Source organism: Diuraphis noxia, unplaced genomic scaffold (assembly GCF_037042655.1).
Source record: "Diuraphis noxia isolate RWA-SAM2 unplaced genomic scaffold, SU_Dnox_SAM2 contig0004, whole genome shotgun sequence".
NCBI lineage: Eukaryota > Metazoa > Arthropoda > Insecta > Hemiptera > Aphididae > Diuraphis > Diuraphis noxia.
Genome location: NW_028301714.1, coordinates 14,417,574 through 14,439,090, shown reverse-complemented (window position 1 = coordinate 14,439,090; position 21,517 = coordinate 14,417,574). Strand labels below are relative to the sequence as shown.

Here is a 21,517-nt window from a genome sequence, read left to right as displayed (position 1 = left end):
ATGATATTATTATTTTGTAGTAAAAAATGATTGTAAATAATTTTGATGCATAATATAGGTATACCTTGTTGGAGCTAAATATGGCAAACAGGCCCACACGCTTTTTCAGCTTGCCGGCCGACATGGTGCCCTTGACGGTCATCGATTCGGACCTGTGGGCGCCAACGCCCGATGACACGTAAGTGTTGCCGCTACCGGGCATTACGAGCGGCGTGGATTCGCCGCCGCGGCTCAAATCGTCGAAGGGAAAATCACCGGGTGGTTCAAAACCAGACTTATACCGTTCTATCACCAAAATCGTGTCCTAAAAGTCGAACAAAAAGTAAAACAAATGCATGATGAAATGTGAAAAATAATAGTTGCGCAGGTTTATCGCGCGGAACTACAAAGCGAACCAACCACCGTAATATTTGGTTTCGGTTCACGATTTTTAATAATATTTTTATAGACTTTTGAATAGGTTTCTTACTTTTACGTTCCAGCGGGAAATTAGTTACTCAATATATAGGCGGTGCTAGGAGTGTAAAAGTGTAACTACACAAATAGTTTAACCGAAAACTATGATCGAGAGAAATAATGTAATCCTTTTAAGTCAACTTACGGAAGAGGCAGAGGAGAATCGTTTGGAAAGCGTGTGTTTATGTAAAACAAAATATAATTCGAAATCAGCTAGAAATAGCCATCGTTTAAATTTCATTGGTAAAAAATCGTATTTCATTAACTGAATTTTTATGTAAAATTTGATATGCGATATTTTTATACAAATGCATTATACAGAGTGCCACCAGTATGCTGCCACGCAAATGTCTTCTTTAATTTATTATGATTCTAATTTTTGGCAGTTTTATTTTTTAAGTATATTTAAGACTATACTTAAAAATAATTAGATGTTTGTATGTTATTTACAGGTTGTTCGGCATGAACTATTTTTATTCAAACGACTACCTGCCGTTTGTTTTAAGAATATATTTATTGGGGTGAGCATACTTGGCGAATCACTCAGTACACTGCATAGTACAAACATAATTCATTATATCATTGCGAATTTATCGATTTCAACTCACTTGTTTCTCGTTCACTTGATTGGCAGCGTTTATGATGCCGTCCAGACACTTGTTTATGATCGGGAATACGTTGCGTTCCACGTCCGCCGAATGGGCCATAAAATGCCTGACGTTTCGAATGCGTTTCTCGTCGAGTTCCTGCAGCTGTCTGAACACCTCCGGCATCAGCGCTTTGTAATGTTGGCTCTGAATGAATACAAAGCGATTAAGTAAACAGTAAATGAAGTGCATATAAACCACAAACAAACACGCATGCGACTTAATGACGTGCTCGAGTCCTGCAGTGGCTCCGTTTAGGAGTTGAACGCGTCCAACTTATTATTGTTGTTGGGCAAGTAGTATAAATATAATGTATATATATTATATTTTTTTGGAAATGTGTATATACGAGGAGTGAAGTGGGAGATATTGTATTCTGCTTTGAGTCATATAATTCATAATATGAACATTATGTTCCCGTTTCCCATATATGAATCATATATATATAATAAAAAAATTATAAACTAAAAATGTCCTTAGAGAAATCAACATTTGACAGTATACGGTTTCATCGACGGACGTGCAAAGAGTAAAGAACGAATTGAGTACTACAAAATATACTAGAATATTTCATGATCAAGACTTTTACCAAAAAATTTAAAACTTTTTTTAATAAAGAGAAATGTATGTAAGGTTCCTAAAAATCATATTTGGACCTCTTCTACAATCGATATTAAATTTATAATTTGATTTGGAGTACCAATATAATTATACCTGAAGCTCATTGGTTTTTTGAAGCTGGTTGGCATACTCGTTTTTCGACTCCTCACAGTGCTGGTTCTTGATGGCCATGTTCATCCTCTGCTTTTCTACTTCGGCTCGGGACAAGTTCAAATCGGCGTCAGCCCGCTGAAAGTTATCCAGAGCCCTTTCTGCCTCTTTGAATGCCTTCTCGTAGTTTTTCCGCGACCTCTCCAGTGACGCCACTTGGTTGTTGATCATTGCCACATATTTAGCGCTGTCCTGGAGCAACTGTGGCAGAAATGGAAACGTATTTAAAAATATATTGTTTATTATATGGTATCAGTGTATCACGGACGTAATATTATGTTATTGCCACAACAGCAATAAATGTGTACAATGCGTACTCACTGTGATGGTTGGTCATGATATTTTAACCTAGAGGGGTAGTGTTCAATGAAGGGGCATTGATAGACAACATTACATGTATAATTCTCAGTATCCAAACCCGGAAACAGTAAAAATAAATATCCGATGTTATGTTTATAAATATATAATGCAATTTGAAACGAAGTACATAACTCTTGTACTAAAGAGCCCCGAAAATACAATATATCTAATGATTCTTTCAATAACAATTAAATGATCGATTTTTGAGCTACACAAATATATTTGAAAGTTGGTTATTTAATCAAAATTTGACCGCTTTTTAAATTATAAATTATATTTTAAATATATAAAAATAAATACTACATAGTTTATATATTTTGTAAATTTTCAGGTTATTTTATATATTTTAAATTTGTATGTATAATATTACCTTATTTATAATTATATAATTAATATAAAATATAATATTATGTAATTATATAATTACCTTACCTACGTTTATATTAATTGTTTTATTTAAACTGTAAAATAAAAACAAAACAAATATAAAAGTGGGCGGGTAATTAACTAATTATTCATACATGTTTAAAATATATAAGATAACCTGAAAACTTACAAAATATATAAACTATGTAGTTCATTTAAGTTATCAATATTTTATTAAAACAAAGGACCTAAAAAAATATGTCCCTCCACCACGAAAAATCCCTGAGCACGTCTAGATGCGAGTGTTATATACGAGTCACATAGTAATATTATTTTTATTTTTATTTTTATCCATTAGAGTGAGAGTATAATAGATGGGCGTACCTTCTTTCTCTCTTCTTTGATGTCCTTCACCAGATAATTGATTTCCCTGATGACATCGGATTGGAGATTTTCAGCGATCACCTCATGTTGACCTGCCAAATCGTTTACTTCACACAACATCGCCTTGAACGCTTTACACGTGCTGTATCTAGCATACATATACAAAATTAAATAAAAAATATTTGATACGAATAACAATAAAGCAATCGATTACTAAAGATTATTAACAATAAAAACAACAACAATAGATAATGAATACGACTATTTCGTAAAAAGAAAATGTTCTTATTATACATTATATTTTATATACACATATATTATTTATGTTTATGGTCTTGTTTTTCGTCATATATAGGTCACGTGTGTTATACTCGAGTATTGGAGCGGAGTTGTTATAATTTTCTACACAGCCATTTTTTTAAAAAAAAGACATATACTCGAAATTTATAAACAATTGTTAAATTTATGTATAATAATGGTATACTTCACGGTGTCTAGAAAGTTTTGATACATTTAATTTGCATTGACGTAGAAACACATTAAACGACTAATGACTATGGGCTCAAAAAATACATTAAGTCATAACTACATTCATCAATAATTGTTTTGTAAAATATTAAATGAAAACTGTTAGTATCGTATTTTTAAACTGATCAAATGCTATATAAAAGGCATTGGAATAAACTGCTACGTCGTTTAACGACATTTGAGGGAACAAATATGTAAACAAAATTGAAGGCCTAATTCTCAAAATATTAGGAAACTATCAGCAAGATTAATGAAATGCCCATTAACGGGACTGTCACCCTCTCACTCTCATGAGATTAAAAAAGTGAAATAATATACATAATATTATAATAAGCAGCTCTAACCGCAGAATCTAAATATTTTTTAAGAGTTCGTTACATAATTTCGGAATAAAAGATACAATTTAATAATAATAAAGCTAGTGAGAAAGAAAATAATTTGATACAACGGCAAGTTGTATTTTAAACAAATTAGATTGAATAATCTTTTCTCAGACTTTCGAGACTTACAAGAAAACGTGAGAATATATTATAATATGTACAGCGGTACGACAGTTTGCACTGATCGCTAGTATAACAAAAATTAAAAAACCAAACTTAGAATTACTATGGTTTACTTGATAAAATCAATCATATTTTGTATTGATCTGGGAAAAAATCTCACAGTTGGAGTTATGTTAATTCAAGTTATTTGTGTATTGCGTTTTATCATAAAATACAACATTGTACCCATCACATTTTAATATCGTATAATTGCATTACAATTATATGTTTTTAAACGATTTTCGGCAAAAAATATTTTCGGTTTAGTTATGAATTATCGGTTACTAGTATGAAATGGTTCGTAAGAATTAGAATAATAATAATATACAATACTACGCACTTATTCATAGATATATAATTTACCATAATGTATTCGTAAACGTCAACCAAGGACAAACGGATGACCGAATTACGAATAAAATAACATGTTAATCCATTTTCATTTTCAATAATCGGCATGCACCAGCACCACCCTCGTTATCGTACCAGTCGAATTATTATATTATTAATAACACCGGGTCGCTTTGACCCTGAAGGATATGAGTGTATATATATCATAGTAGTAGATATAGGATAATTTTAATTGACCGAACACTGGCAAGGAAGAGTATAGAAGGTCCCCCTTCGGTATCGATCCCCGCGAGCAGTTACGTCATCGTTATAGCATCGTGACTCACGCGAGCTTTGGTCGTGAAAAAAAAATAAAGATTCCCCCATATGAACAACTACCTCGAACGGGAAAAAGATACAAAACTCTAAATCCACTACTAACAGTACAAACCCTTCAAGACTACAAAACAAATCCCATCTTAAAAATCCAAGAGAAATTGAAAACATGGGACATTAATAATGATCATCTGACAAATTTTTTTCAAGTTTTTATAAATATATACTAGATGAAACGAAGTACTTTCTTTAATTAGAAAAATAACAATGTTTAAAATTTGTATACAGCTAATTTGCAATAATTAATACATTAAAAGAGATACACACTGGATAACTTGAATTAAGGAGCTTTTTTGACACTACTTTGAAAATACAATTATCAACCTTTTTTTAATGACCGTGTTTGCCATAATAAGAACACTAGAAAATAGTTGATCAACAAAAAATCATAATAGGTACAAACAACATTTTTTTTTTCAATTTAAGGCACATTGTATATACTACTACTAGTATACTGCAATACGTGAAAACTTCTAACAAAAATACATATAATACTAATTTAACTTATCATTGTAATTATAAAATATTTGTGTTTAGGTACTAAGATAATGAGTTTAAATATTGTCTTCGGGTAACAGTATATTTCAAGTTTGAATTGTTGACTTGTTGTAATAGGTCAACAGGTGTGACCATAAAATTCCATAGGTACACAATAATGTCACAGGCTCACAGTTCTAGAAGTGGTGAACATTGGAGTTGACTAATAATAAATAAGTATATTATTATTTTATCTAATCGCAATGTATTGTGCTGTTTGTGTTAAAAACATTAAAATGTTTATTCATACGTATGTTTACGAACGTAAACATAATCCGTGATATGATAATAAATTAATAACCTAATACAATTATACTGTCCTTATATTATTTAGAAATTATTAATTAAGTATATTGAACGATTATTTTGTCGGAACAAAATTATTGTATTATAAGATATATACACAATATTATCATATAGATAGAAAGTGACAAAATTTCAGAATTCTTCAAAGTAAAAACTAAAAACACGATTCATCACACCAGCGGAATGCAGGTGCGACAAAAATGTCCGAGGTAAAAAATTAAATTAAAATACAGTTGTAATTTGAGTCAAAAGTATCGTGTCGTGACGCCAAAAACCGCGATGGTGAAATTTTATTATTCATTTAGCAATCTGAGTTTGGTTTCGAACTTTCTATAACTAAATACCAATTGAAATGTGAAGGAATCGGTTTAACACCCGGTTACATATTTGACTTGACATCGGAGGACATCAGACTTAATGATATTCACACCTATTACTTTGATAATAATAAATCGCTTTAATATTAAAAATAACAGAGTCGAATGGATTATTGTCATCATACAATTTGTTATGTTGCGGTTGCACAATAGTAAAATAGCTATGTGATCACATGCGGATGTGACGTCAGTCCTCTTAAGGTTTAATTTTTAGGTTTGATTTAATAATCTCTAAACGATCGGATACCTATCTAGGTATTATTATGAATTATGATATAATATCAGAGCACTGTATATTTGTACTCGGTATGCTGTTTAAAAGGAAGATGTTTATTTAAATTGAGAGATCATATTATGTTAGTGGTTGGCATTTAGTAGAGTATATTGAACTTTACAAACTATAATATATATAATGCTATACGCTATCGACGACGATAGCCAAACTAAATACATACCGTATTTTTATGATATAGTCTTGGAACACAAGACAGTAACATTAAATCTGTATTTTTTCATTTTAAACTGATTTAGATTTTGTATGAGATGACCTGTACATAGCTACGTAACGATTATATTAAGAAATGTTCAACAATAATAATCAGAACTAGAACATTTATTATAGTTTCACGTTATTCATCAGTCATCGCATTAAATTGCATAATTAATTGATATCCCAATATGTCAATAATACTTTTCACTATTTATAATGGTGACAACCTAAAATGGGAAATATGACACAAATAAAATAGTTATTTTTCATAAGGGATTCCTCGGATTTTCTAAAATCAGATGAACCAGGAATTATTATAATTTCTGGTTTTTTTTTTTTTTATTTATTTATAATTTCTGATTGAAGATAAATTTTTGTAATGATATATAATTGAAAATTTGCAGTCTTAATAGGGCTACTGACCAATTATACTAATTGGTAATAACATTTTTTTCATTCGATTTTAGGACCAATGATCCTTATAGTTTTCGTAACGATTATTATGATTAATATATTTTTTGTCGATGGTAAAAAATTAGAAAATCTTAAATATTTTTGTAGTAGGTACAATAGGTACGAGACTGAGCTTTATAGAAAAAAATATTGATAAAACTATCAGGTTCAAAATTAGCTGAGAGATCATTGATGATGAAGGCTATTATAATACACAAAAACTTATCAAAAATACAAGTTTTCCGCTTTTAAATATATTAACATTTATTTAAAAAAGAATAATTAATTTTTAAATACAAATTTATTTTGAATAAATGTCTACGTTAGTTAATCCAGGAGTTTTGTTATTAATAACTTTTTTTTATACTGATGACGCCGGAGGAACTAGTTCTTATTGCTTCCCAAAAGTTATTTATAACCTACTATTCTTATTAGAACTTTTGAAAATAATAATCAAATCATTACCTACGTAATTTCATGGAAATTGTTATTCATCGACAAGCACTATCATAAATTACAAAAATAATCTAAAAATAACTAGTCTATGAAAATTTAAGTAAAAATCTGATTGCCCAGGGTTATTTGTATTTATACACAAATGCAGATAATTATAATTTTACTTTAATTTCCCGAGTAAATATTTTTAGATTGTCGTTTTCGGAAATATCGTTAGTTCTTGTAGATGAATAAAAATTCAATAAGTAAACTACACAAAGGTTAATAATTATTTTTTATTTCATTGATGAAACATGTCTATTTAAAATTTGTTAATCTTGTATATTATATAACTATGAGTAAAAAGAGTATTACTAATGGATGACCCACCACTCCTTTTATTTATCAAGCATTCATGATAATATGATACATGCATTGTATTCAGACCTAACCTAACCGTAACTCAATGTAAAAATTGGGTGAATAATTGTTTTTAATTTTCTCAAAAAAAAAAAATTATCCAGACGTCCATACTCTTAGTTGTTTTGTATTATAATAATTCTTAACGTGCATAAAAGCCATAAAAGCATCTACACATATCTACGAATATTATTAGTGCATTAAATTTACACCCTTTACCATTAACATAATACAGCTAGAATTAACTCTAGAATTTGATTATAATATTATGAACAGTATTCAGTATTCACTACAAAATATTAACTCTACACTGTCCTTAATATTTAATGTGATTAGAAATATTGATGTACCCACAAATATACAAGTACGGATAAAAATATGCAATTCTTTATTAATTAAGCGATAATTTTTAAAATAATAATATCATTATTTCATAGATTTTTAACAAGAATTTAGAAGTGATTAAGAATTTGCTATTTAAACGAAAAATGGTTTACAATAGTGTTTTTTTTTTACTTGAATCTAATTTTATAATTTTATCAGAGAGTTGATAAGCATTTGTTTATGATTACAACAATAATTAAGACGGAAAATAAATGCTCACTAGATAATTAAAACTTAGATACCTTTTTTTTTTAATCAACCAGCATTTTATTATATGTTATTCTGAATTTTTGAAACGTTTATTATCGTTACATAAAGTATAACACTGAAGATTCGATTTTTCAATCAGGCATATACAAGAATAATATCTTCTTTTCAGTGGCTTCTTAGGCATTGAAAATGCGGAGGGGACATTTTTGTAAACAGTATGTATTATATTCTAACTAATAACCATAGAGCAAATCAGGGGTGGCCAAACCGCGGCGTATGTCATTAAAATTTTTACTAATATAATAATAGACATCATTTCCTGCTCATTATATTATTTATATTATATTTTATGGGCTGTATGGCTCACGACTCTTATCGCAGGCTACCCTGTCAACAGGTCTATATTAAATAGAAATGTACTGTTGATTTGAAAACTAATTATCTTAAATAACAATCGTTTGCGGAGGTATTTAAAAAAGGATCAGTTTTATAATTTGAACTTTGAGACGACAAACGTCGATAAAGGTGATAAAGTGATAAAGGTGGCAACTTACTGATATTCTTCTTCTTCTTTTTTTTTGGGTTGGTAATTTTTAACCAATCGCCTGAAAAAAACGAGATTACATTTATAAGTCAAGGTAATCTAAATTTTAAATAATATGAACATTAAACATGTAAAATTGTAAAATAATGACCCATTTTATTTGCTTATTACTCATATCGAGCAAATAAATTGGGTGAATATAAATCAGGGTTTCCGCCCCTATAGAAGACAGGTCACATTTAGTGAATATAAGTTAAGTAATATAAAATGTCTTGTGTTGTATTTTCTATACAATTCGCATAAGTGGAAAAAGCAAAAAATGATCCTATAATAATATATGGTTTATTAAAGGGTTTATTATTTATTAATAACAAGGAAAAAATACTGCAAATAAGCTAAAACTAATGAGCGATTAAATTAATGAATCAAAATGATTCAGTTTTCAAATTGACGCTTGAGCGCCAAATTAGCACAGAAATCTGCAAATGGCCGAAAGCAAGTTGGACTCTAGATTAATATAATAATATATTATACATTATTTAAGTACAGCACTTAAATCTGACAATTTTACTCACACTTCATCTCATTTGCGTATGCTTGGTTTTCATGTACACACTGTATAATATACGCGTTCGACACGTTAATTAACTAAATAAACAGCACGAATTTTAATGTTAAAGTCGGGGAAAATATTACTTCGAAACACAAATACGTGTAATAACGTTTATAGACGTGTACATAATATTCAATACATTTAATCGTGTACCTACCCAACTTAGTAGTGTATATAAATATGATAGCCGGGGTCATTAATATTTATGCCGATAACACGATTTTTACCTGCATATTATTACAATATCGGCTGCATTCAGTTTTATTGAACGTGGTATGTGCATGCAGCAATGCCTATCCAATTTCTACAATACGTCGACAGCGAGGTATGTATTGGTACATCGGACGTAAATGCGTTTTAGACCATAATATTTGTAAACGAGGTAGCGAGTAGCGACCAGCAATGAGTGTTTCAGTATTTTGTTCAACGCTAACAGATGGGTAAGGTTAGCTTTTAAACGTTCCAGATTCGATACACTCATATGATATTGTAAACGTCCGACAGCATTATTATTGGTAGTGGTCGTTCGTTAAAATTCGACAAGTGAGTGTGGTTTACCATATTATAACGAGTAATGACTTTATCGGAAATAAATACAGGCCATTGACTATTCAGATTGACAAATTAAACAATTAGTATTGGTCTATTTTTGTAAGCCATTATGTTAAAACAACAAACATCATTTTTAGCATTAGTTCTGAAAATGTTGTAGGTCCCCTTAAGCTATGGTTTATTACTAAATAATACATTTTAAAATTTAATGTACCCAACCTAACCTAACACTATTAATAAATTAATAACTGTCCATCCACATAGTGTAATATATGTCTGAATGGTTATTTTGCGGTTCAATGACAGCACTGGAAACCGATAAAACGTGGCCCGTTAACACACAATGTCATGCCCAATGACCGAGAAATTACGGGATCGGACACGACGGAATTATGTTCTATACTTCTATAATAGCGCTTAGAAGAATATTTCTTTTCGCAGTGTTGGTTTTGGCTCGCATTTATCGAAACAATATACCTATGACCGAAGTAGACATACAAATATATACAGTAGCTAAATATAAACACGAAAATTATTCCGTTTACAGGCGATATTTAAACGTAATACCTAATAACTTTTAAATATTTTATGTACAAAGATAGATAATAAATTGCGATTTAAAAAGCACTGTCCAAATCGTCGATTTTCGAGTTTCACCTCGGAAGAGTGAAAAAATCATTAAACAATATTTTTGACGTGTTTAAAACATCGCGTTTAACAGAAACAGTTTTAAATTTTACACTGGAGAAAACATAAAATAAATATACAAAACGAAATGTTATATACTTATATACAATTCTTATCCATTTTGGTAATTGAGAAAACAAATAACTTTTATATAAATATTGATGTGATCGTTTCAACTATAGAAGAAATAAAAATAAGGTAAAGTATAGAAATAATTCAATTTATTCAAATTTAATTTAACGAAAACAAATCATTGGATTAATGTCGCAGTAAAAAAATGTCATTCCTTTATTTTAACTGTCTGTATGATAAAATAAATAATACTATGTACATTTTACTATGGGTTAAAACATAGCATAATATATAATTTCTTAGAACGACATAAATCAATAGATCATTCAGATCATTGCATATCACTTAATACTTTAAATAGGTACTTATATCAACTATTATAAAACAATAATTATTTATTAGGTTTATCAGGCCAAACAGAACATTTCTTACTCATTGTAAATATTAAGAATCAAGACATTCTTGTAGTCCAAAAAATGAAATATGCATTATAATATTTATCATCAATTCATCGACATAAAATGAATGAACTATGAAATATTAAATTGATGTTATAAAATGTTAGCTTTAATACAGAAACGAGAACTACATGTCAACGTAATAAAGTACAATAATTAAAATGTAAATTAGATACATTTATTACTAATATATTTTTAATTAAACTTAAAAACTAATTAATTTTGTTTAGTGTTAAATTATTTTAATTCAAATAAAATATTGAACTAATGAAGATATGAGTATCATTATTAAAAACAACTTCAACTGGATAAAATACAAAAATATATAATTTGGAATTTTATTTACTGAAAGTGAGGTACTTTTTGACGTATTTTTTAAGGTAGTATTATGTTATTTATAATTGTCTTCATAAAGACAAGATAATTAATAATTTATATAACATGGTCAATTATAATAATACTTAAAATCTAACCCTCAAGTCACAATTTATATTAAGCAGAAATTTACCCCAAAGATACGTTTTCCGGAAGCGTCAGATAACGAACAGGACAGCATCTAGTAGCTGACTATAACCTGGACTGATGAGAGACACCACGCCCGAATACTGCAAGAAAACTGTACCTTATTTGGTGCGAATATTAGCTTAATATTGTGACTTGGGAGTTAGATCTTGGATATTGTAATAAATGTCTATTTTTTTTATTTTTTTTTTTTTTTTAATCGAAAAAGACATAAATACATACATTATTAATGAGTAACATTTTCGATAATCTTTCTCCTTTAAGCAAAGCTTGTGTTGGAGAAAGAGAGTTATTATATAATATATAATATAATATGATACAATCATTAAAATTATAGAATTTACAAGATATAAGAGTATAAGTTCTAAGTATATATAAAGCTAAATATACAAATATAGTTTAGAAATATTATCAAGAAAATGTACATGACTATGTTAAATTAACTCGATTAGTTATCTAGTCTAAGCTCCAAATAATAGATTTCGATGAAAAAAATCGTTAAAACAGATAGAAATGTTTTAAAAATTAAATAGGACAATTTTAAGGAATAAGATATAATCATGATGATATTATTGACATCTTTCATTTAATAGGTCAATGACAAATGAAATAAATGTAAAGATAGGGCTCAAACGATTACGATTTCATTTACCCCAATTACTATCATTAACCTTACATAGGATTCAATATTCATAATTTATACATTTACAGAAATTAAAAAATCGACATTGATAGAAAAAAATGTACAAGTTAACAGAGAACTGCTCTGAGTTACAATAATCGCTCTGTTTATTTTATAAATTTAGGTACTTTGATATATAAATAAATTTGTAAAACAATTTTTTCTATTGTTATAAGAAGTAAAAACAAATATGCAAGTATAATAATATGTATATACAAATAAAATTGCGTCAGGCCAGGGTACAAACTGCAAATTAAATAAATATTTTTAGGATAACATCCGATCAAATCCATGTAAATATTATATGACTATTATTCTAACAATTTTTTTAATCATAATATTTTAAAACAATTTGAATAATAATATATATTCTTATATTATATTACGCACAGATATTAAATTTGTTCAAAATATAATGTTTGATTTGAGGACGTAAGTAAATATATTAATTAATAATTACCATCTTATTTAATTTATTGATGTTATACTAATACATATTATAAAGTATATGATTTAAATATGTATGTATTTAACAATATAAAAATATTATATTTCTAGTGTTACACACTTAATTATTCATCACAACCCACGCATATCAGATAGTACTTGCAAAATAATCATCTATATTATGATACGTCATTATAAATATTACAATAAACCAAAAATCTCGGCTCAGAATAGTTTTTTTTTCAATTGTAATCTTTTACCATTACATTAATTTTCTAATTCAAATTTATTCTACAAGACTATTCTACTATCCTTTTATGGAATAAACGAATCAAATCGAGGCCTACTACTTTATTTTCCTGAATATTTGATATATATTAAATATATTTATAACAATGATTTCCCTAATGTATTTATTTTTGTATAAAACTTGTATTTACTAGATTTAATTTATAGTTAGGAAAAAAAATACATGACAAATACTCTCAAAAATGTACTATCTTACCTCCTATAGGCTATATGTGATCTCTTGTTTTTCTAAACAAGCAAATTTTTGAGTAATTTTATTGTAATATCATTGAACGTGAAACGGAAAGACGGTGACTATAAAATATAATAATTAATAAGATTCATTAATGTGTTACCTATGTTAGTGTACGCAAAATTATAATACGACTTCACAACCAAACATTACAATTTTAATTATAATCTGAAATAGTTCTATAACTGTTTGTCTACACAATATTCTGAATACATAATTGATAACAAGAATTAAAACTATCAATATTAGAATAGAAATGTAAAATACTGCATAATATATTTTAATTATCGGTGTATTTGCTACGAAATCACATTTCCTTGATAACCGAATACTTGTTAATAGTCGAATAATACATTTTAATATTATGTTTTCATATTTTCTACTAGTACGTAGGCTGTCCGATAAATAAGGTACAAAAATATACTGAATAATGAAAAATCAATTTATTACTTTAAAATTTTTACACAATAAATTAGACATATTTTTCTATTTTTCTACATAGTCACCATTTAAATTGATGCATTTTTCCCAACGATGGAGTAATTTGAAAATGCCATCTCGGAAATACGCAGCACATTTTCCATCGAAGTACTCGGTAACTGCGTTCATGACCTCCTCCTCATTTTGAAAATGAGTTCCTCCTAAGTGTTTTTTTAACGGACCAAATAAAAAAAAATCCGAAGGTGCCAGATCAGGACTATATGGTGGATGTTCCAATACTTCCCACTTGTATTTTTCCAGCCAAGCTTTGGTTTTTCCGGCTGAATGTGGGGTTGCATTGTCATGCAGCAGTTTCACATTTCCTGAGCGTAATTGTCCTCTTCTCTTGAAACGAATTTTTTCTTTCAATTTTTTGAATCTTGAGTCGTCTATCCGATCGTTGCAGTTTTTCGACTGCATCAATGGTTTCGGCGGTGGACGTGCTTATTGGTCGACCACTTCTTGCCTCATCTTCAACACTTTCTCGACCTGAATTAAATTTTGTACACCAAACCGATACACTTTTTCGAGACATTACTTGTGGGCCATAAACTTCGGTTATTTTTCGATGAATTTCAGTCGGAGAAATATTTTGAAAATTAAAAAACCGAATGACGGCGCGGACTTCTTCTTTTGTGCAACATAGATACTGGTTTTCCATGTTTATAATTACGTAGCTGACGGAACACTAAACCATAATAGTTATATCACATAGAATATGTCGTTTATTACCTAAATTATCAATTCTGGAAATTTCCGGCCGATATGGTTCATTGTTTACGCTAAAAATAACTTTGTACTTTATTTATCGGACAGCCTACGTAACAATCAATATTAACAATTTGACACTTTTTAAATTCAAAAATTAAATTTCATATTTAAAAAAAATTTACTGCAGATTAAACTACTTAATGTAAATAATGAGATCAAACGAAAACCATTTAATGTAAGCTATTAAACATTAGTAAAATTATTATTATAATAATGACACTACAAAATACAATATTAATAGAAAAAAAATACTTTTAACATAAGTCCTAAAAAAACTTGTATATACTCAAAAAAGTTTGTTTATAATGTAATATATTTTATAATAATACCACGAAGGTCAAATGCGGCGATTATTTACAATATATTTAAGTGAATATTATGCATAAATCAGTGTATTTTCCCTCTTTCTTCTTTTAAGTTTTATTAGGCGTTAAACGAATTACATTTTCAATATTTTCATAATATTTACATAATGTTTACATACCTGAGTTTGCCAGCGTATTCCATTTCAATGAGGCATCTGTCGCGAATGAAGTGCCCATATCTTTCAAGAAAATCAATACCTTTTTGAGTGTGGAACGATAAATTATCGTACTGGTCCTAAAATATAATAAAATACATACCGTTATATTTTGGGTGAAGATCAAGGTCAGTAGAATAGCATATTATAGAATGTAGATACATTAGGAGTTTGGACATTAGGTATATGATATATTGTATTTATAAATATATAGGTATGTGGTGCGCACTGCACATTTTGAATAATAAACATTTTTATTTGACTACATGTCATTACTAAAGAATTAGCAAATATTGAATTTAAAGACGGTTTACTAAAGCCCGTTTAATTGTTTATGTATCGTGCATACCTAAATGACACGTGCACACATCTCGAAAGGAGAGGAATCGTTCTACAGTGAACGGAAAAAATGAGGAAGTGAAATGATTATAGATAATGATATAGATATATACTATTCTACTACAGCAATACATATACTAACATACATGATACATTGTTTCCGTTCTATAAACGATTTTTCTATTAATTAACTAACACAAACGTTCGAATAACGGACTCCAGAGTTCTTACAATACCTACATATTTACGCTTTCACTGGGTATAGGTACACTATAGGAGATTTGTTGTTTCAAAAATGCGAAAATAAAAGGCTTAATCGATAAATGTGTTATATAACATATTAAAGCAATAAATTATTATTAAATATTTTATAGAAAATATGTCTTCCATTTTCAAATGTACTTAATACATGAATAAAATTAAGATAGGATATAATTAAAAATTATCTCAAAACTTATGATGTGAATATAAAATACTTATTTAATACAAAATATGAAATATGAAAATCGAATTTTTTTTATAAACTCTTAAATATGAATGAAGCTGGGATAAAATCATTTAAAAATAGTAAGAAATGCGTAAATGTATATTGAAAACATTCAGTATTTGTGCGGTTTTTTTGGTCATGACGATGTCAAGGTTACCGGCACTCTACTTTTTAAATTATAAAGAAGTCCTGCCGACGAACTTTCTAGTTGTTTAAGATGACTAGTAATCTTCCATATTATTTATGTTAGTATTATTAAATATTACTATTAAAAGATCGGGACAATAATTTATATTTAGATATAATAAATTGCATTGAAATGTAAACATAAACTTTAGAGAAAGGATATTGATTAGATTGACAAAAATAGAAAAACTAAGGTACATACATGATACATGGAGGTGTATTGTATTTTGTATAAATATATAATTGATTATCACGGAAAAGATAAACTAAAAGTTTAAAATGGCTAAAAACAATCAAATTATTTTAATTAACTATCAAATAATGGATTTAGTTATTATTTGAATACTTCAGAATTTCACAAATTTAGAGTTAAATAAAACCAAAAATTAGAACTAAGCTTTTGCTGTCGTTAAAAAAATTTTAACGTTCATTGTTCATAGAAACTAAGAAACCTGGGTACAAATTACCAGTCTCGACAATATTATTGTTGAAGAATATAAATTATAAAGGTTTGATATTCCAAACATGGATAAGGATGCTTCTAGTTTGAAAAAATGGTCAAATGTAATACCTAAACTCCGGTTTATTGAGAAAAAAATGATTACTGAATTTGCCTGGAATAATCAGCAGGGGTAGAATCACGTCGATCGTTGCAATTAATTCAGACAAGATTCGTACAAGAAAAACCTGTTGTTCTACTTTCTCCAGACAAACCATCGTCCACTACAGACACTAATAATAATAACTCCCGGTGTAGTTTACGAACCAAAACGCTGTTTCTAAAATAGGAAATTTTCTTTAAGAATGTTTAAGCAATTTGTTAACATGACAAGGATATTTTATACAATATATAAAATAGAAATAGTATTAGATAACTGATATGATAATAGTAAAACAAATGCAATATTGCCTAGACCATAAGTACTATAAGTACTGTTAAACAACAATTATTATGTGAAAATTAAGAAAAGTTCCAAAAATTGGTGTACAACTTAATCGTTTATCTAATTTAAATCAAAGACAATTTAAAAATGGTATAATATCATCTCATTTGTAGATAAATATATTATCTCTACACCATCAACCTTATATTTAATTCCAATTTTGATACGTATACGTATCAATTGATTGACACGACTGAATTGGCCTACTATTAGTGGGCTTCGCAGGACCCTAGGATTGCAATGCCATAATATAACAAAATAGCGCTTATACACGTTCTATATTCTTTTTTCATTTTACTTGAACAGTTGTTTAAGCAATCAGGCGAAGTCCTGTCGTGTGAGGCTGAAAACTGAACTCATTTTCAGTTGAAAAAGCACGGCATACAATTTCAAAACTTTTTTGATTTTTCCAGTTGATGCGGTAACTTTATACAACGGGTTGTAGTTAAAAATGATCACATGCGGTTTTCACTTTTCAGTAATTAATGACTCGAAAAATGCATCACAACTTAATTATGGCAAGCTTGTACATTCCCTAACGCCGTACATGTATGTTTAATTTCCGGTAAGACACAGAGCTAAACGGATAGTTACTGGGCTGATGATTGTATAGAAAATTAGAACTGAATGGTATTTTGGAACTAGTCTTTTATTTTTCTAAACAACGGTGATGGGTAAACTAAATTTCATTTTGAAATGAGCTATGACTTCAGCAGAATTGTCCGTATTAATTTTAATTTGCCATTATTAATCACAATCACATACGTAAATTTTAGTCACTTAATTCTGGAATACTTGATAAATATTAACCCAATTGGGATTTCAACTTGTGACGACGGTGAATCGCTGACAATAAGTCCACATTTTTCGAGTAGGACAAAAAGTCCTAAAATACAAATTATTGAATTCATTAAATTGTAATTAAAAAAAGTAACTAATAACATCACGTATAGGTATTTAATTTTTTATACAATGATTCCTATATTTTATTTATTTTATTCATAATTCTTAAGCCCATGCAATTACAATTGTCAAAAGATAATGGAAATTTACTTGGTAAATAGTCAATAATACCACTATAAATAAATAAATAAATATATATATCAATCTTATGTTAATCGCGCCTGTGTGCCTGCACGTATATTTAGTATAAGATTATTATAGGCAGTGTTAGGACTTATCTAGATAAATTATCCAGATAATAATTATTTTATCTTTTATCTTATCTAGATAAATAAATATAAGTTATCTAAGTATTTATTTTAGATAAATATTTGACTTATCTAGATAAATTTAAAAGATACATTTTTAAGTGAAAATTAGATAGATCTGTACCAAAAATATTATTAACTATGTGAATTTTGTTTTTGGTCCACTCGGCAACTTCTTAAGCAGGGTGACTTCCCAAATTTTTATTTATACTTTGTTACTCCCTAGAGTCCCTTGGATCTTATTGGTTCCTTATGGCTTATATAATTATATGTGTTGAAGTTAATGTTTGGTGATACACATCATGATATAATAAGTTAAGTCGAAAATAAACATATTATATAGGCATGTACTTACATGACATTATATATGTTTTTTTAAATTAATTGTTTTAATTTTAATTTCTATAATTATCTGTTATTTATCTGGATAAAATATTTTTATCTTTTATCTTTTTGTTAGATGAATTAAATTTGTTTATCTTTTATCTGTATCTTAGATAAAATTTAGTGTTGTTATCTTTATCTTTATCCAGATGATTTTTTTGTTATCTGTTCCTAACACTGCTTATAGGCTACAATAAATATTATCGACATTATGTAGATCACATAATATTTATATATAAATAAAACATAGGTATTGGCTATTGCCATATTGGTATACATTTACTCATTTATGTCATTATTAAATGATGGACGTGATAATACGACGAAATTTATCAAGTTAATTTTTGTTACTAAATTATGGAGGTAATTATAATTAAATTAAATTTCCAAAAATCGTTTATAATGGGCGGTTCATTGAATTTTAGTACTAAGTGAACATTTTCTCATCATAAAAAATTAAAAATATCTTGTCATGTTATTAACTTCTAATTGTGTAAAAAATAGTAATTTTTAATTTTGTGCATAGGTTATATTATAGTGAAAAAACGAACTAACATTTTTTTTTTTTCATGTATACCCCTAATCAAAACTATATATTTTTATGATATAGTACATTTCATCAAACCCTCCTTTAAACAAGATTACACAAATCCATAAGCTTAATAAGCCAAGTTTTACATGGCAACATGTGTTTCAACAACACCATCAACTGGTTTAAAAAAATGCTTGCCCAAGTTCTAAATCAGGTACCAAGGTAGTCCAATTTTTTATATTTTTTTGAAAATTAAGAAACAACAAAAAGAATGCGACGAATCAAAAAAAAATATAAGGGTAATCATCAAAACCAAAAAATTTTAATTTAGGCAAAATATACAACATTAACCAAAATATGGAACGTACACTAGGCAGGCAACATTACATTAAAAAGACTAACAATTAATTTTTTTGCAAGCTGAAAATAGATTTGCATATTTAATCGGAGTATCGGAAGATGATATTCAATTTTCATAAAAAAAGGAGAATGCCAAAAGCAGCATTAAAAATTATAAAATATAAGTACAACAAATGTGCTAGAACTTGTTGAATGATAAACTAACTATCAATTTTATCCAAAAATGAATCTGTCTTAAAAATTAAATTTTAACTTAAGATAACCAAATGAAAAAACACAGTTATAAGGGTTACATTGATATTAATATGGGTTTTACTAGATATTATATTATACAGGAAACAGGATACGCGACCTACGTAAAATATATTGTTATTGATTAGTAATTACATGTAATGAGTCAACATGACATACATAGGCGTGTGCACTATGCAGACTCTAATCGTAGATGCAGCATAATAAGTGAATCAGCTCAAATTAGTAATGGACAGATAAATATTATTTTTAAATGATCGATAATATTGATATGAGATATATTACTATCTAATGCTCCTTTCCTACAAAACTGAAACAAATTATTAAAATAATAATTGTAAAAGTTCAAAAGAATCTTAATATAAAAAAAGCGGATAAGTATATGTCGCTCTGCTGTACAGTATAGTTTACTATAAAAAAATAGTGGGTTACTGTGATGGATGGTATTAAATTTTAATTCAATGATTTAATATCATTGGTTACGAAAAACGATTCAAAGTGGAGACGGTTTATCAGTCTAGAATATTTTATAGTTTTATACTATATTAATTAGTAATTACATTGCTATTATTTCAAACAAAATTTAAAATAAATTCTGAATTAATCAAATCAGATTCATAATGTACCTGACTCACTCAGTTATTCATAGTAGGTATATTGAATTTATTATAAAGTATTAATGAAAGTCATTAACGACATAAACTAATACAATTAGAATATAAAGTATACTCTAGAAATTTAAGTTCCCATGGTTAATATTTTTAAATTACAATAATATAGCTAAAATTGTAATTTTCAGTTATTTAATAGGTAATTCCATCCAAATAATATAAAAAAAAAACTATATATAATTTTTAGATTGCCACAGAATTAATTACTTACGTGGAACTTTGTTTTTAATTTTCAATCCTTACCTATAAAAGTTAAACGTTTTATATATTTTTTAACAAGTAAAAAATTTGTAAATTTTCAATTAATAAATTTTGTCAAAATTTGAGCTTTAAATGATTATAAAAATATACCTGCCAAATTGCCAATGTATTTTTAATATTTTTCAACTGCTATTATATCAACTTATTTGGGAGTCTTTGAACCATTGAATACAATTTTATTATCATTTATAGAATAAAAAACTAAAAAAATGGAAAATTTCAAGTGTTTATAAATAACTTAAAAATAGTTGAAATATTTTGAAAATTTTATCCAGAATTGTAATTAATAAAATAAACATTTGGTGTAAATTTCAAGTTTCTACAGTTATTTGTTTTTAAACAACAACAAAATAAGAATTTTAGTACAAGATAAACTGAGTGAATATCTAATGTTGTAATTCAAATGCTCATAAAAATTTAATATGAATTTCTGTGGTAGACGGTTTTACTTGATAAAAGTAGACAAACTCTTGAAGACTATTGTATTGTTTCTTCAAACCTACGATTTTAAAAGATACACTTTAATAAATTTCTAACTCAAAATAAATAGCAAATTTTCGTGATTTTAACGTATTTTTTCAAAATTTAAATTTTCATGCTTATTAAAAA

The 21,517-nt window shown here is 27.8% G+C and overlaps 1 protein-coding gene across 4 annotated transcripts in view; it reads right to left on the bottom strand.

The window, feature by feature from the left end:
• The window catches only part of Cip4 (formin-binding protein 1-like Cip4), a 30,606-nt gene that overhangs the window by 3,651 nt on the left and 5,438 nt on the right, over window positions 1-21,517 (bottom strand). For 3 of the 4 annotated variants that reach the window (XM_015509514.2, XM_015509516.2, XM_015509515.2), the window contains exons 2-7: window positions 15,246-15,361; window positions 8,947-8,997; window positions 2,985-3,132; window positions 1,818-2,075; window positions 1,065-1,250; window positions 65-304 (exon numbers count right to left, since the gene is read on the bottom strand). In XM_015509514.2, coding sequence (XP_015365000.1) covers window positions 65-304; window positions 1,065-1,250; window positions 1,818-2,075; window positions 2,985-3,132; window positions 8,947-8,997; window positions 15,246-15,361 — 999 coding nt within the window. The remainder of the gene's footprint in view (window positions 1-64; window positions 305-1,064; window positions 1,251-1,817; window positions 2,076-2,984; window positions 3,133-8,946; window positions 8,998-15,245; window positions 15,362-21,517) is intronic. The other variant, XM_089225835.1, reaches the window with a different exon arrangement.